The sequence below is a fragment of the Artemia franciscana genome, chromosome 16, assembly GCF_032884065.1.
Source record: "Artemia franciscana chromosome 16, ASM3288406v1, whole genome shotgun sequence".
NCBI classification, from domain to species: domain Eukaryota; kingdom Metazoa; phylum Arthropoda; class Branchiopoda; order Anostraca; family Artemiidae; genus Artemia; species Artemia franciscana.
Window position 1 is genome coordinate 7,284,988 of NC_088878.1, and position 17,672 is coordinate 7,302,659.

The 17,672-nt window shown below is 35.2% G+C and overlaps 1 protein-coding gene across 1 annotated transcript in view; it reads left to right on the forward strand.

Annotated features, from left to right (window-relative positions):
- The window catches only part of LOC136036987 (uncharacterized), a 54,801-nt gene extending 39,656 nt beyond the window's left edge, over nt 1-15,145 (forward strand). Inside the window, exons 7-9 of the mRNA XM_065719390.1 lie at nt 1,298-1,431; nt 8,057-8,330; nt 14,775-15,145. Coding sequence (XP_065575462.1) covers nt 1,298-1,431; nt 8,057-8,330; nt 14,775-14,911 — 545 coding nt within the window. The 3' untranslated portion in view covers nt 14,912-15,145. The remainder of the gene's footprint in view (nt 1-1,297; nt 1,432-8,056; nt 8,331-14,774) is intronic.
- The last annotated feature ends 2,527 nt before the right edge of the window (nt 15,146-17,672 follow it).

Consider the following 17,672-nt stretch of genomic DNA (forward strand, 5'->3'; position numbering starts at 1 on the left):
ATCAGTAATTTTTTTATTGTTTTTTTTCTTTTTTGTTTATGTTATTACAATAAAAACGTACAGCTTGAATTAAAGAGCGTTTTCATTTATGAAACATGAAAAGTCAGAAAACAGTCTTTTTTAAAGTTCAAAAATTAACAAAAATATGTGAAAACAAAAATGTTACCTTAGAACATGGTAGAAAAAGGAATTCTCTTCAGTCCCTGTCTAACGTAATTTCTTTAAGCCTAGAGGGTTACCTTGCCCACAAAATTACGCTCTTTTTATGGACTCCCTTTTTTCAAAAGAATAACATTCTTAGAAGCAAAATCTAGGGAGGTTTAGAAATTCAGGATATTCAGGAATTTGAATTTCAGATATTCAGGAAAATGAGATTCAGGAATTTCAGGATCAATTCCCTGAATTTAACATCATAGTGTAGTCTCTGTGTTAATATGAACAGAGGAAAAAACGAATGTCAGAATCGGAGGGCTCAAAGTTGAAAGTGTGAATTAAATGCCTTATTTTCGATAATGTTTTCATAAGGGCCAATTAACAAAGAACTGGTGCCCGCGGAGATTATATCTGGATGGGTATGTGTCCTGTCCTAGAAGACTAAAAATCTACAAAAATCTGCAAAAGCTTACATTACAAAGTTTTGTGAAGTCAAACCTTTTCATTTATAATGTCTCTTTTTGCCTTCACGCAGGGAAAAACCTTTGGCTTTTTATTAGCTAAAACCTAATAGAGAACGAACCAAGGTGTTATCATTTTTATCCAATCTGCCTATGAAAAAAGGACCTCCCGGCTGTTCTTATTATGTATCATAACAAAGCAACAAAAATGCCTCCAATTCAGGAGCCTACTAACCGTTTAAAATATTTTTCCTCTCTTTCGTTAAATAGAAAATTTTTCCCATCATATTCAAAAACCTACTTTTTACTCTCCTGCAAAATTTTGAAAACATGAGATACGCCGTGGGGATTATGTTACAGGGGATAAAACCGTGAGGGATGCGAACGATACATATTTAGTAACTTTTAACCATTGCTGGTGGCGGCTATCTCAGAGGCCTGTCATGGACTTACTAATTTCAGTTGAGTGATAACCCGGGCAGGAGAGCTAAAAAGCTTGTGACCTGATATCGACAAACAAGCTAGTGTTTTTTTGTTTTTTTTTTACCCATTTTGATTCGGCAATGACACTGATCATGATATTTTACTTTGGTAGACATTGGCAATGATACTCTGCATAATGTTTTATTTTTGAATAACAATTTACACTAAAGAAATTTGTCTAATACTGTCCAAATTTTCAGCCCCAAGCGGATGTCTACAATACTATACTTCAGCTTCTGGAACTATCCGATCTTTTAACTACGATACGGTCACACCCTCGAATAGTCGCCATCTTGCCAACCAGGATTACGCGATTTGCTTTAGAATGGAACAAGTAAGGCCCCAATTTTATTTGCTGTTTTTTAATAGTGCTATTCTATACCTTGTTTTCATTTGCCATTTTAGAGGCAACGCTATATTGTTGCCTAAAGTAAAGGCCATACAACTCCAACGTTTTATTGTTCTTTTTTCCCCTGAGGCACTTCAAATGGAAAGGGTTCTCACTTAAACTTTGATGGGGGCTCATTCGATTGGAAATCGGAAGCTCTAGTGTCCTGTTTTAAGAGTCAAAATTGATCCAAGGGCAACTAGCCTCCGCCCCCCTCCACGGCCTTTTTTCCTCAAACCCATCTGACAAGAACTATGAGATAGCCATTTTGTCAATTATACTTCAAAGATCATATAACAAAACCCTTAGGGTCGACGCAATCCCCCAGGACCTGAGGGCAGGCACTGTAAGTCATGCCCTGGGGGCATATATGGTCCTTATGGAAGGGGCGCTCGTAAAAACTTCAGACAGGGCTCATTTGATTAGAAATTGAAAGTTCTAGTTCAGTTCTTGAGAATCAAAAGAAAATCGAGGGCAACTAGCCACCTTCCAAGTCCTTTTTCACCAGTCCCATCCGATACAAATTTTGAGATAGCCATTTTTTAAAAATAGTTCAAAATTAGATAACAAAAGCTCCGGTGACAACACATCCCCTCCCAGAGCACAGAATCAGGCGTTTTAAGTTATGTCCTGGGGGCGTATACGGTTCTTAGGAAATGGATGCTCGTATAACTTCAGAGACGGCTCATTTGATTGGAAACTGAAAGTTTTAGTTTACTTTTTAAGAGTCAAAAGAGATCTGATGGCAACTAGCTCTCCCCCTCATGTCCTTTTTTCCCCAAATTCATCCATAAATTTTTGAAATTTCTATTTTGTTTTGAATAGTTCAAAGGTCAGATAAGAAAAATTCTTTTGTCAATACGACCCCCAGGGCCTGGGGTTAGGTGTTGTACATTATGCCCTGGGGCATGTATGGTTCTTATGGAAGGGATGCTCGTATAAACTTCAGAGAGGGGTTATTTGAATGGAAATCGAAAGTTCTAGTGCAGTTTTTGAGAGTCAAAAGAGACAAGAGGGCAACATCTGAGAGGGCTCATTTGATTGGAAATTGAAAGTTCTAGTTCATTTTTTAAGAGTCAAAAGGTACCCGAGGGCAACTAGCCTCTACACGCCCTTTTTTCACCAAATCCATCTGATATTAATTTTGAGAAGACCATTTGTCAAAACTAGGTCAAAGATCGGATAAGAAAAACTCAGGTGTCAGCGTAAACCCCCGGGGCTTGGGGGTAGGCGTTGTAAGTTATCCTCTGGTGGCATATATGGTTCTTATGGAATAGATGCTCGTATAAGCCTCGGAGCGGGCTCATTTGATTGGAAATTGAAATTTCTAGTTCCCTTTTCAAAAATCAAAAACAGTGATCAAAAAGTAACTAGACCTGTCCCCCTTGTGCCTTTTTCTCCAAATGCATCTTATCCAAATTTTGAATGGCCATTTTGTTCAAAATAGTCCAAAATTAAAATTATTGCAACTTAGGGGGGTTGAGAAATCTTCCCTAGCCCTAAGGCAAGGATTGTAACTTATGCAAGTTGCCTATTATTAGTATTTAAGGTTTTGTGGAAGTGGTGGTCTCATTAACTGTGGATGGGGCTCATTCGATTGGATATTAAAACTTCTAGCTCTTTTTTAATAGTCAAAAGTGATCACTCGCCAGCTAGCCGACGCCCCACTTTCCCAAAGGGCATTCAGTCAAAATTTGGAGAAAGCCATTTGGTTCAAAGTAGCTCAAAGACCAAATAAATATGCTTCCGTATTGAACCCCCTCGCCACCGAGAAATGGCTATTAGTTACGGGGCTTAATTAATGTTACTTTCATACTTTGTTTATTTTGACACTTAGATTTAGTGATTTATGTGGTAACTTCAATTTACGATGCAAGGGCTGTAATTTGTGCAAGTTGCTTATTGTTACTTTGATACTTTGTTTACTTTGATCCTTTCTTTACTTTGATCCTTTCTTTACCTTGATATTTTGCTATTGCTCCTTTGATACTAGTTTTGATGCTTTGAAGAAATATTAATGTTGAAAAAAGATCTTATTTTAAAATGAGAATTTTTTTAAGCTTGATACTTTTTTAAATCAAAAAACGAACAAAATTAATTAAAAAACGTTCCTAAAAGTTTTTTGCCCAATTCTTTCCGAATGAATAGAGGTGTACTTCTAATGAATGGTGTCTTCACTACAAACAAGAATATTGCTTCTGCTCGTTTTCCTAACGGTAAAAGCGTCATTCCCTTTCTTAGATAACCAATTCTCTTACTTAGAATTATCATTCTCTTACTGAAGTGGGTACAATAATCTGCAAAATCAGTTCGGCTTTTTTTTTATTATAAGTGAAGAATGGTGTCTTCACTACAAACAAGAATATGGCTTCTACTCGTTTCCCTAACGGTAACCAATTCTCTTACTTAGAATTATCATTCTCTTATTTAAATGGCTACAAAGTTCTGCAAAATCAGTTCGGCTTTTTTTTTTATTATAAGTGAAGAATGGTGTCTTCACTACAAACAAGAATATGGCTTCTGCTCGTTTCCGTTTCCCTAACGGTAACCATGCTCGTTTCCCTAACGTTATGGCTTCTGCTCGTTTCCCTAACGGTAACCAATTCTCTTACTTAGAATTATCATTCTCTTATTTAAGTGGCTACAAAGTTCTGCAAAATCAGTTCGGCTTTTTTTATTATAATAATTGGGAGGGCAGAATTCAAATACAAGTGATTACTGGATTAAGGATTGGTTGTTAGATCGTGGTCGTTTTCATGGGGTAGGATCTATGCACTTCTACTTAATGGTGTCTTCACTACAAACAAGAGTATGGTTACTGCCCGTTTCTCTAACGGTTAAAGTATAAGGCCTACTGCAAATTAGGTGCTTTACTAAAAGGAATTATATTTGGTTTCTCAGTGGCACTTCTAAGGATAATCTATCTCACTTACATCCGACCAGTTTTAGAGTATGCATGTCCCGTATAGGGCCCACACGTCAATAACACTATTTACCTAAGTGACCAGCTTGAGTCAATACAAAAAAGAGCAGTCAAAGTAATATTGTGCGATGTTTTTACTAAATTAAAAAAAAATTGCTGAAAAGTTTTTTTTAACTGAAAGTAAGTTAAATTTATTTACGCATTTATATTAGTAACTATTGTTTGTTTGTTTGCAATGATTGTTCATTTTAGACTGTGAGATGCTGTAGACAAAGTTTTCAGAAGTTTTAAGAGTGCAGTTTTAGAAAACGTAGAGGATGTGTCGACCAAATCTTCACTCTTGATTGAGAAGTTCCTTTGTCAAACACCTTTGGTCCTCAGTATTATAGATTATGAGCAAGCGTTCGACATTGTTGATCGAAGTGCTTTAGCAAAGGTCTTATCCTTGTATGGTATTAAACAAAAAAAAAACAAGTCTTTTTTATCTGCAAGTAAGGAGCCATATAAAACGAACAGAAATCATTTCGTATATAAAAGGGGTTGTCCCCTCCGCAACGCCTCGCTCTTTAGGCTAAAGTTTGACTTTATTGACTTAGTTTTTTCTATTGAAAGTAAGGAGTAGCATTAAAACATAAAACGAACAGAGATTATTACGAATATGAGGGTTCTAAAAATACTTGAGTATAAAGAGCGAGGTATTTAGGATGTGATAAATACCTCGCTCCTTATGCTAAAGTGTTTTTTAGTAATTTCAACTATTTATTCTACGGCCTTTCTAAATCAGGGGTCATTCTTAAAAAATTAGGACAAAACTTAAGATTTAGTTTAAAGAGCGAGGTATTAACGAGGGGACAAACCCCCTCATATACATAATAAAAATATAAGAATATAAAAGTTTGTTACGTAAGTTAATTCTTAAATTATGTATATTTTTTACTAACAAAAACGTTCGTTAAAAATTAAAGGTATCTAGTTGCCTTTTTAAGTGACCAAAAAATTGGAGGGCAGCTAGGCCTCCTTCTCCACCCCTTATTTCTCAAAATCGTCTGATCAAAACTAAGAGAAAGCCATTTAGCCAAAAAAAAGAATTAATATGCAAATTTCATTTTAATAGTTTATGTGCGGAGAGCCAAAATCAAACATGTATTAATTCAAAAACGTTCAGAAATTAAATAAAAAAAAACTAGTTTTTTCAACTGAAAGTAAGGAGCGACATTAAAACTTAAAACGAACAGAAATTACTCCGTATATGAAATGGGTTGTCCCCTCCGCAATCCCTCGCTCTTTACGCTAAAGTTTAACTGTTTGCCACAATTCTACTTTTTAAAACAATTAAAAAATTTAGCGTAAAGAGCGAGGCGTTGAGGAGGGGACAACCCATTTCATATACGGAGTAATTTCTGTTCGTTTTAAGTTTTAATTTCGCTCCTTACTTTCAGTTGAAAAAACTAGTTCTTTTTATTTAATATATTTAAAATCAGCGTTAAAATGTGATTCTTTTGATGTGACTATTGGTATCAAAATTTTTACCGTTTTTTAGAGTTTTGGTTACTATTGAGCCGGGTCACTCCTTACTACAGTTCGTTACCACGAACTGTTTGATACCATACAAATCAAACAGTTCGTGGTAACGAACTGTAGTAAGGAGCGACCCGGCTCAATAGTAACCAAAACTCTAAAAAATGGAATTTTGATACCAATACCTACATCAAAAGAATCGCATTTTAATGCTGATTTTAAATATATAAGTTTCGTCAAGTTTAGTTATACCCATCAAAAGTTACGAGCCTGAGAAAATTTGCGTTATTTTAGAAAATAGGGGGAAACGCCCCCTAGAAATTTCACATTGAAGCACTTAGTGCTATGTACGAGAATAAAAATGTTGCGGTTAAGGTAGGAATGGGGTTAGCACCGGGTTTTGTATTAAGTCAGGAGTTAAGCAGGGTTGTGCCCTATCCCCATTTATATGGATGGACTTTGTCTTAAGGAGCAGAAGAAAGCAAATGAAAGACCATGGAGTCAAATGGGGAGGAAAAACTCTCCAGGACCTTGATTACACTAATGATGTAAGCACCCTAGATGAAAGTGTGAGAAAAATGAATGAGTTTTTAGAGGTTTTGCGAGTTCAAGATGCTAGAATAGGTTTTAAAATCGATGTTAAGAAGTCTAAGCCACTAAGGCAAGGAATTAGTGAAGATGAAAAGGATACGTTGGGTAACGAAAAAATTGATCAGGTTGGGAGCTTCAGTTACCTTGGTAGTATTATTAGTAAAGACGGTGGGAGCAGTGAAGATGTTAAAAGTGAAATTACCAAGGCTCAGAGTGTTCAAAAAAAATTTGGAAGAATAGAAAGAAAAGTCTGCAAACCAAAATTAGAATATTGGAAGCTACAATGACAACAGTGTTCAAGTGTGGCTGTGAAACAAGGGTGCTCCGAAAAGTGGATAAAGATTCGCTAGATGTTTTCCAGAGAAATTACGTACGGATTGCTCTGGGTACACGGCTGACTGACCGTATTTCAATCAGTAGGCTGTACGAATAATGTGCTCTTTTACCAGATGTTACAACAAACTGTTGATATTTTCTTCCTAATAATGATTCTTAGAAAATAATATTTTGATCTCCCTCTCAAAAGGGAGAGGCATTTGGTTATTGTGCAGTAATTTTCAAAGTAATTAGTGCAACCGGTTAAGGATGTCTATTGGTAGGACAACGTATTTTTTAATTATACTCTATTCAATTTCTATACTTTTAATTTTTTACACTTATTTTAATTATTTTTATTCATTTATACAGAAGAATAAACATAGTCAGTTGGCTTCCCTGTTTTAATCACTGTAACACACTGCTTGGCAAGAATTAGATCTTCGGATAGCTTGGCAAGAATGCTTGGCAACACTGTTTGGCAAGAATTAGATCTTTGGATAGAACAACAAATTTACTCTATTACGTATTTTAAGGAAATTATGAAATATTTTCTCTATTATAAAGGATGTTTAAAATTATGTTTTAGAAGAGAAAATAGAACTCAAACTTAGTATATTATTAATATGGTTTTAGTTGAGCCCACGGCAATTTTCGAAGAAGAGGCTCCTGATTTTTAAAGCCATACAATTTTTTAAGAATTATTTTAGGTAAAAGATAATTTTGGCATATTCTACTAGAGGCGTGCTGTTTAGATATGTGAAATATTTTTTTTATCCTTTTTATTTGATTAAAATATTGCTTTTCATATTGCGTTACATATTTTTCTCATTAAAAAAAAAATCAGTGGGTATGAAGCAAAAACATCGGGGTTATGTTTAAATTCCTTTCAACGATCTTTGTTAAAAAATACATCCATTTAATTTAGGTTTGTATATGAACTTAATGAAAATAAATGGAACAAAATAGAATTAATGATTCAATTTATAATCACCTATATCGTGAAGTTGAAAATATATTAAACAAACTTATAATCATGCTGCTTTTTTGCTGTTTTTTAATGGAAGCAAATACGACTTAAGAAATAATTTTTAAAAGTTTATAGTCATATATTATGTATAAGACTTATATCCTCGGGAAACTGTCACTCTTTACTTAAAAGTAACGTTTTCAAAATATGATGGGTATTTTCTTCATACAAAAATTTATTTGATATTTATTTAGGGCTACTGTGGGATATGCTACTCCGTTTGTGACACAGACCCAGCCTTTTCAATATCACTTGGATATAATCCAAATTCTGGTCTCTATACTACAACAACAAATGGTGCGATACCCTATGTGTGTACAACTGATTATGTACAGATTCCTGGAGCATTTACACCCGCAACAGGAACAACGGGAAATACAGCTGCTCAGTATGCAGACAGGATTTGTGGAACAGCTTTTAGCGTATCAAACACCAACGGAGCTTCTTCAACACCGCAAACAGTGTGCAGTAAGTTATATAATATAATTTACATATAATAAGATATAATGATTTATATGTATATCTATATGTATACTAGTGTATATATATATATATATATATATATATATATATATATATATATATATATATATATATATATATATATATATATATATATATAATTTTTCTTTTCTATTGAGTCACCACCTTTGTGGTATAAAATTAAATAATAAGGAGGTTTATTTGAAGGCTAAATCTCCGTACAAATATATGTATTTTTGTAACAGATAGTGGTGAAATAAGGAAATTCCTCTAAATGCCTATTTAGCCCGAAAGGACTAGAGCATTCGGTCTTTAGTTGATCAAATAACTGGTCTGAAAACTGCTTTGTTATGATAGTGTTTTCGACCAGGTAAGCAAGTACTATGGACAGATCATCTATAAACTTATAACGGTCGTCGTGATGATTAAGTAGGGAATTAATTACAGCCAGGAAAATTATTCCAGCTAATTTTGTGCCTTGTGGGGCCCCACAAGAAATATCTGACCATGATGAATCCAAATCGTTTTCTTGTAGTGCAAAGACTTTCTGTTTTCGGCCAGTTAAGAAGTCAAGCACAAGGCCAAGGGTGTGTCGTTTGGCACCCATTTCCTGGAGATTCATGCCTGTAGTCAGGTGGCGGATTAGGTCAAATGCCTTTCTGAAATCCACTGCGCAAATGTCGACGAAACAGCTACCTTTTTCGAGCCATTGGAGAACACAGTCGAACATCCGTACTAGGCAGATTTTAGTACCACATTTGGGGAGCCCACCGTACAGGAATTTATCAATACGCCCATGAATTTGTTTCAGAAGAAACTTGAATATGAAGGCCTCAGTTACTTTTGCCAAACAAGGTGTAAATGAGATTGGGCGGAGATCGTCGCATGCACTAGGGGCGCACATTTTTGGAATAATTCTAATATAGGCCCGTTTCCACTGTGATCGGAAATAGCCGGAAGCAAAACACTCGTTTATGATACTGGACAGTGGTAATGCTATGAAGGCTGCATATTCACGTAGAAATTTGGCAGGTAATTCACCAGGGTATGAAGATGTATTCGGTTTGATCTTCCGTAATTCCGTGTAAACGTCGAACTCACTGACTATTATGTTGTTCTCAGGCTCACATTTTTCAAGTATGGTGGACTTATCATCAGCCATAATAGGTGGATAGGTAGTGCAGATATTGGTGAATAATTCGCTCACTTCTTCTGCACTGATCAAGAACCCATCATCATTGCTGATCTTTACACTGCAGTCAAAAGCTGGCCACTTTTTTCACAGTGTTTTGCCACTTTTTGGGGTCTGAAGTAGGTAATTAGTAGGGCATGATTTCACGACCATAGCAAGCTTTAGCTTTCTTTACCAAAGAGACTATTTGATTTCGCAATTTCTTGCCATTGATAACATCACCAGAGGAGTAGAGGCGAGACCTCTCTTTTATTAGTGATTTAATAGCTGGAGAGATCCATGGTTTGTCGTATTCACTAACAACAGATGTTTTTGTTGTAAAGATCCTTAGGTATTGACAGTACAAAGTGGCATTGAAATCGGATACCTTAAAGGAGCGGAGAGAGTACAGATCATTCTTTCCAGAGTAAAAAAAGTGTCATTAATTCCAATTATTTATCCCATTATTAAACTACCTTTTTAAATTTTCTTTCACCCTCCTCCCAAACCTTCTTCCCACTCTACTCGAATAAATTAATTCCATTAGTATATATCTACTATAAGCGAGTAATTTAGCCACTTTGGTCAATCTTTTTCCAAACTAGGGGGGTATAAGAAAAAATATTTTCTTTTTTTTATAATATTTAAAGATGTAAAATTTATGGGGTGTGAGCTACGGGACTGTTAGACAAATTTACTTTTTTAAATTGTTGGGATGCTCTTTTTCCGACAAGATATAAAGCAGGAGATTTACCTATATATGATGTCTACCCTCTAGGAATTCCACATCCAGGGGGGTAGAGGGTTTGACCCCCCCCCCACCAGAATGTTTTTCAGACTCGTAAAAACGCGAAAAATGAGTATAGACACATTTTGCTGCCTTTTTCAAAGTTCTTTTTGTGAACCCCCTCCCCCCCCCACTGAAATTGTTTTAACCCCCTTCCCCGAAAAACAATCCTGGATATGGCCCTAGCCTCTATTTGTGTTTATTTCCTAGGATGTAGTGGACACTTGCAATGACTGCGAGGAGAAAGTGCTTCAGTACTTCAAAGACTGCCAAACGTTATTTTATGAAATCATACCAAATGCAAAACAGATATAGATTTTTAGCACACAAATAATACAAAAATATGGCGGAGTACAAAAAGAGAAAAAAAAAGAACAACAAAAGAGTCGCATAAAAAACACTACTTCAAGAAACAACGATTAGACAATATACACTTTCCCCCACTTCCTCCTGATTGTCCCAGATATAGTCCTACAAAACTAATTCTTTGAAGTAAGGGTAGGACATTGCAATCCCCAGTAGTGACAGTGCTTAACAATGGCTCTGAAACATGGCCACCTCCTAATCTTCCTTTATCTTAGAAGTCATCTCTTGATTATACAATCATACCTCGTAGATAACGTGTAACGGCAGGGAATCGTAAAGGTACTCATGCACACCTTTTCTAGCATTGCTTATGCAGTTCTGTCACAACTTAACGGTGGTCTGGAATTCGATACTTCTGCAAGAGAAATGTATTTCTCTCAAAGAGCAGAATACGAGTCAAAAACTTCAACAACTTATATAAAGCAGGTCTGACCTTTAATCTCTCTGTTTCCATAAATCATTCCCATAGGGAGGACTGCTCTTATAGCCTCGGTAAAATTTAACGATTTTACAATCGTCAAAGTTTACTCTTTACGAGTGCTTCAGCGGGGCAAGTTTGCCATAACTCATTTGCAGTTTTGACACAAGGGTGTCAAGGTAAAGAGTTCTAGTTGTTTTCTTGTCTCGACCAGATCAAAGACCTAAATAATTAAGCGAAGAAGACTGTGTAATAGTAGCACAGTCTACTAATACAGTTGGTGCTAACGAATTCCGTTTCGTCGGGTTGAAAACCAGAAATTCGGTTTTCTGACCATTATTTGTTGACCAATAGTGCAAAAGCCAGATACAAGCTTATCTAAATTATCGTGCAAAACACTTAAAGAAAACCTCAACATAAGTAAATTATCAGCATAGATTATTAAACTAAAAACACAAAGATCAAGGCTTAACCCACCAGAAGTTTGTTTTGTAACCTTAGATGTCAAAGTGTTAAATAATATCGGACTTATAAACGAACCTTGTCGAAGACTCTATCAAGTTTAACTGGTGCTAACTCTGCCAAGTTCAAGTTTCACTCTCATATAGCTATTGGAATAGCGATATGATAATATAGCTACCATATGGGTATTCACACAAGTGTCTAGCAGGGACCGGAACACGGCAGACAGGGTGACTGTAGCACAATCTATTGATATAGTTGGTGCTAACGAATCCTATTTCGTCAGGTTGATAACCAGAAAATCGATTTTCCGACCATTATCTTGTAGACCAATATCGCTGTATCCAGATACGAGCTTATCTAAATTATCCTACAATGTACTGAAAGAGAACCTCAACATAAGTAAATAATCAGCATAACTTATTAGACTCAAATCACATAGATCAAAGCTTAGCCCACCAAAAATCTGTTTTGTAACCTTAGATGTCAAACCTTGTCGAACTTAAAACCGAACCTTGTCAAAGTCCTCTATCAGGTTTAACTGGTATTAAGTCTGTCAAGTCATAGTTCCATTCTTATATAGCTATTGGGATATAATAGGATACCACAGCTACTATATGGGTATTCACACCAGCATTTAGCAGGGTCTGAAAGACGGCAGATAGGGTGACTGAATATTATGCAGCAGAAATATCAACACTACGTATATATATAGACAACCCAACTGATTCAGCATTGGCAAGAATACTGTTTAAAAGTCTGTGGGCGAGAGCGCAACTCAGATGTTTTCGAAATCCAAAATTTCTTTGGCCTATCACAAATTTCGATATAACTTCACTGAGAACCAATCTTTTTAAAACTTTGCTCAGCATACTTGAGACGGTAATAGGACAATAAGAAATTAAAAATTGTGCCAGACTTAGGCTTGCCGAATACACAGAATACCGCCAGACAGAACGCCACAAAGAATACCACATCCTTGACCTTCTTTTAGCTTGATTTACATATGGGACACTCCGTCCCCCTTCCTTTGTACCTTGTTATTAAGCACAGTATGTATGTATGTATGTATGTATGTATGTATGTATGTATGTATGTATGTATTTCAGTATGTATTAAGTGCGATCTTGTCATCACACCCATGGAGAAGAAGTTGAAACGTGACTTATATTTTGCCAAGGATTTCGTCACACATCTACTGGAACAAATTGAGATTAATATTTTTCCACTCGCGACTTTCTATGTAAGTTAGACTATTTCACAGTGTGACTAACAGGAACACTAAACTTGAAACCAAGATGGTCACTTTGCCGTATGCTCTGAATCCAGAAGTATAGGTGAGGGAATAGTGAAGTTAGAAAAGACGTGATTAATATTACTTATGCTTCCTGAATTCAGAGTGAACGAGAAGTTCTGATCTCTAATACATAGAGAACATTCACTCGGGATATATGCCATAAGAACATCTTTCAACTTTCCTTACGAATTGGGGTCACACTAAAAATCATCGTAGACTGAAAGGCGTGAGTTCCTCAGTCTGTGCAGCAGTCTTCCAAGTCAACCACAAGCCTTGGCATACCGTTTTTCACTACGGTCCGTATTGATATTAGTTGGTAGGTAAACATCGACTTATGTGAAAGCATTGGAGCCAGGATTCAGCTAGATAGAACTTGCACGATTCCATTTTACGACATTCTATGCTCTCGTCTATGAATATCGCAAGTCTGCCATTAGGGTGACCCCTGCCCCAAGAGCGCTTAGCCTTATGAATGTGCATGGATTTATTAGTAACCAATTAATAGAAACCCAAAGTTATTGGGGGTTGACAAGTGTTCTAGGACGCAAACAATATTGTATGCGAGGCAAAAGTTCGTGATGTAATCTAGTTTAACAGCAATATGGCCATAAACATTGCGGCAGAATATAGACAGTTCATTCATTTTTTTTGCTCTGAGGATAAGCCTTCTGCATTGCTCGTTGGACTACTGGTGATTGTAGACTAAACCTTGGGTGACTAATATTAGGCTCAGGGCACAAAGTGCTCTTCACTGTTTGAGAAGTGTAGAAACTTTCTCGACTGTTCACATTTGGACCATTGCATACTACTACTATCGCATAATGGTACAGTCTTTAGCAAGCTGATCAAATGACTGACACTGGAAACATCACTTGGGAATATGCCTGAATGGTAAGACTTTGATGTGAGTATATTCAATGAATATACAAATTAAAACCATGTTGTCCTACTATATGGCGATAATACCCACATATTTTCTCTTATTTATATCTTTGAACAAAAGACTGTACTGATGGTAAGCCGAAAAGCAATATATTCCCTCCACTTTAAGACAATATAAATACTAGATTTGCCTTTTTGTCCAGGGCATGACGACGTATTTTATGCTGGGTAATAGGATAAATAAACTCATTTTCAACGTGACCATATTCCAGACAGGATTTTGACTGTTTTGTGCTATGACTCCGGTTGGTTCTAAGGTATAGTTAGTAAACGACGTGACAAAGGGATACGATAGTGTAAAAAAGTAAAAGGCCTCTAAGTTTACTTTCTCCATAGCTCTTTTACCTATTGGGTTGTGAGATATTTCCAAGCAATTACGGTAAAAAAAAAAAACCTAACATGTTCTGAACACAAGGCTTCCTAGTGAAAACTGGAAACATATCTGGCTTTAATCCCTATTCATATATCTGTAAATATAGACTTCAGTTGAAAACCATTCTCACTTTACACAAAGGCTGGTCATATAAGAAAAAAAAATATAATTGATAGATAGTGCCTATACCTGGACTTTGATGTCTGGATAACAATGCATGTTTATAGGACTTTAGACAAAGATTTATGTTTGTGTATCGAATACACAAATTGTTTTCAAGATCCTCAGTCGAGCTGCACAATACCTCCTTTTTATCGATGTGTTGAGCATTTTGTCCAGTGTCCGGTAGCTGTCTATTGATGCTAGAGTTTTCTCCAAGTTTTTGTCTTTAATTGCCGAATTAGAAAATGTTGATAATTTTGCTAAGAGTTCTTGGGGGGTGGTTGAAAAGCGTTCCGTTACTGTGGACATTAGAGGTTAAAGTACTACACAAGAGGGGGTGCGATATTTTCTATTGCTGTGCTATGGTTCGCTATGTGATTTTGATTAAGTATTAACGAAAGTATGGTCATACAGTTTAATAATTACCCATTTTTTTTTCTTTTCTTTTTAGCTACTTCAAAGCCTTTTGAGCTAAGATTCAAAACAGATTCTGGCGAAGTAATTGCAAGTGGAACAATACCCCAAGAAACGGGTATTCATGGATTTTGTTTGAATTATTTCCAGCAGTCATGCTCAACAAGTGGATAGTGAATGAATAAAGGGCCTTAAACATTTAATCTGGTTGCTTCAAAGACAATGGTATAACTACAGTAAGGTAGTTTAGAAATGGAACTGAATTTAATGACGATATAGGTCTACCAAGTAGTGAATGTAGTACCTGGTGTAGATGTCTGAGCAAGACCACCCCTTATTTGACATATGAGATTATGTATTTTGAAGATACGTCTGACCTTGTAAATAAATTTTTCCCATCCTTTAGAACGCCATGATTTTATTAGAAACCCCACACCGAAGTATTACTTTGGTTATGCCCCTCTTCAAAGAAGATGCTTCGGCGGAAAAGTAACTACAATATTTCATTACAAAAATTTCAAAAATCAGGAAATATATTGGAGCCAGTTGGAGCCAATTTTCCCAAATAAAGCTAAATGGCATTAAAAACGGAAAAATGAGCTATTTGGAACAATAAAGACGCCATATAGTATTATAAAAGGCCTATAAAGGTCTTTAATAATACTATAAATTTAAACATATACTTAAGAAAACTGATTAGTTTCTGTTGATGCTTGAATTATGCAGGCATACCTTAGTTTTGACAAGATTTTTTAAGGAACTAAATTTCAGCTGGGAATGGGGGAAAACTGTGATTAGAGGGTACAAAGGTCCAGGAGGGGCAGTTGCCCCGTGCCCCATAGCAAACTAGTCCCCTGGGTTTATCTGCTTTTTTAGCATAAAGAACTATGGAATAACGGCTAGGTACGTACATTTTAAGACTTTGTCCAAAGTTGAACCATAGTGTTATTACTTTGAAATATGTTGAACCTCTCTGAAACGAAATCGTAAACAATGTCTCTAATAAATCTGACACCAAAAACTCTCTAATTGGATTTGCAAAATTAAGTGAACTATGACTTAAAATACACAGCAGGCATTGAATTTTCGTTCACTTTTTGTTTGCAGAAGGGTTTTCTCAGGAAAATATACAAAAGCCTACACCCCTTCCCCATTATTTCCAACAGTTATTTTATTGTATATATATATATATATATATATATATATATATATATATATATATATATATATATATATATATATATATATATATATATATATATATATATATATATACATGTATATATATATATATAAATATATATATATATATATATATATATATATATATATATATATATATATATATATATATATATATATATATATATATATATATATATATATATATATAAACTTCAAAGCTCGACTATTTTTACCTTATTATATGCAAGACCTTATCCCGGGGGATTTTGAGGTTTTACCCCCCCCCCAAATGTTTATTTAATAATTATGGAAAAAAATAATAATAATAAATAAAAAAAGAAAAATATACGGAATTTAAGCTTAGAAATAGCTAAAAGACTGATCTACAAGATTTATCTGGCAAAAGATTTGACACCCTTTGCTCTTAGAAATGGGTAGCTCAAAATATGTATTACACTTTTCCAACCAATATATAGCATTAAAATCACCCTTGCCATATCATTTAACTTCTTGATAGATAGTCTATCATCCATCCATCCCGAGGCAGAATTAAGGTAGATAGTCACGGAATAAGGGTATTCAAAAAGTCTATGAATTTCTATGAGCCATTCGAAGGCAATTGGAGATCCATAAAAAAGGGTTTTCAAAGATTTATGACTGAGCTTGTCCACAAGGCTTTGAAGATAATTTGGCGACTGAGATTCTTCTTATTATATGAGCTTTGTTTACTGGCAATCATAATGTATAAGAATTATTTACGCATCACTGATGAATTGAACACGCATCACTGATGAATTGACAGTTTAGTAAGAGTTACACTAGTGTATATTGCTTTTTTCACCAAATCCAGATTTCCAGCTACGAAAAGGCTCATAAGTCTACTAACAAATGCGTTTTCCTGGTTGGATAGAAGCATCAGTGCTAGAGCTACTTAAAAAATTGATTAGAAAAAAGTTTTAAATTTTCTTTGTGGTATTAACCTGACTAGAGAAGTCTGTTTCTTTTTATTAGAAATTATATGGGGGGTTGGGGGCTATATCGTTAAGTCAAGTATACTTAAGTTAAGGATGGCATTTCAAACTTCAATACATCTAGTTTCTTAAGTTTAAAGCTTAATATTTTCATTTTTAATTTTGTTACACTGGTTTGAAAAATATTTTGACATAACTTAATTAAGGTTTTGCCTAATTGCCGGATGTGAGTCTACTTGCCATGACTACGCTGTTCTTTGCTTTGATAAATCTTTTTTTTGGGAAGAAAGAGTTCTTGTTGATCCATTTTTTTTTTAGATTTTCCGGAAAAAATGATTAATATTACAAGAAAAGTTATAAAAAAGAAGGCAGTGAGGAAAAAATTGAGATAATGAGGATTAAAAATAGGCTACTATAGTGGTTCTCAAACTATGGTATGGGTAACCTTTGGGGGTACGCAACAATTTTTATGGGGTACGTGGCCGACTAACAAAAAATAAACAACCGTTTAACTCTACGACTAGGAAATTGTTTTATATTTTAGCTATAGTTTACTTAGTACAGATAAATGGGAAGGGGTACCTAAAATGTATGGTGGGTAAAAAGGGATACAGTGTCTTAAAAAGTTTGAGGACCACTGGGCTACTACAAAAAAAAACAATGAGAACTTTTTAATGGATTGCAACTGGGGATTTCAGAAAAGTCTATTTTTGCAAAATTTATGAAACGCTGCCTTAGCCATGCAGTTAAAAGAAGAATAAACTCTAGATTTACAAAGT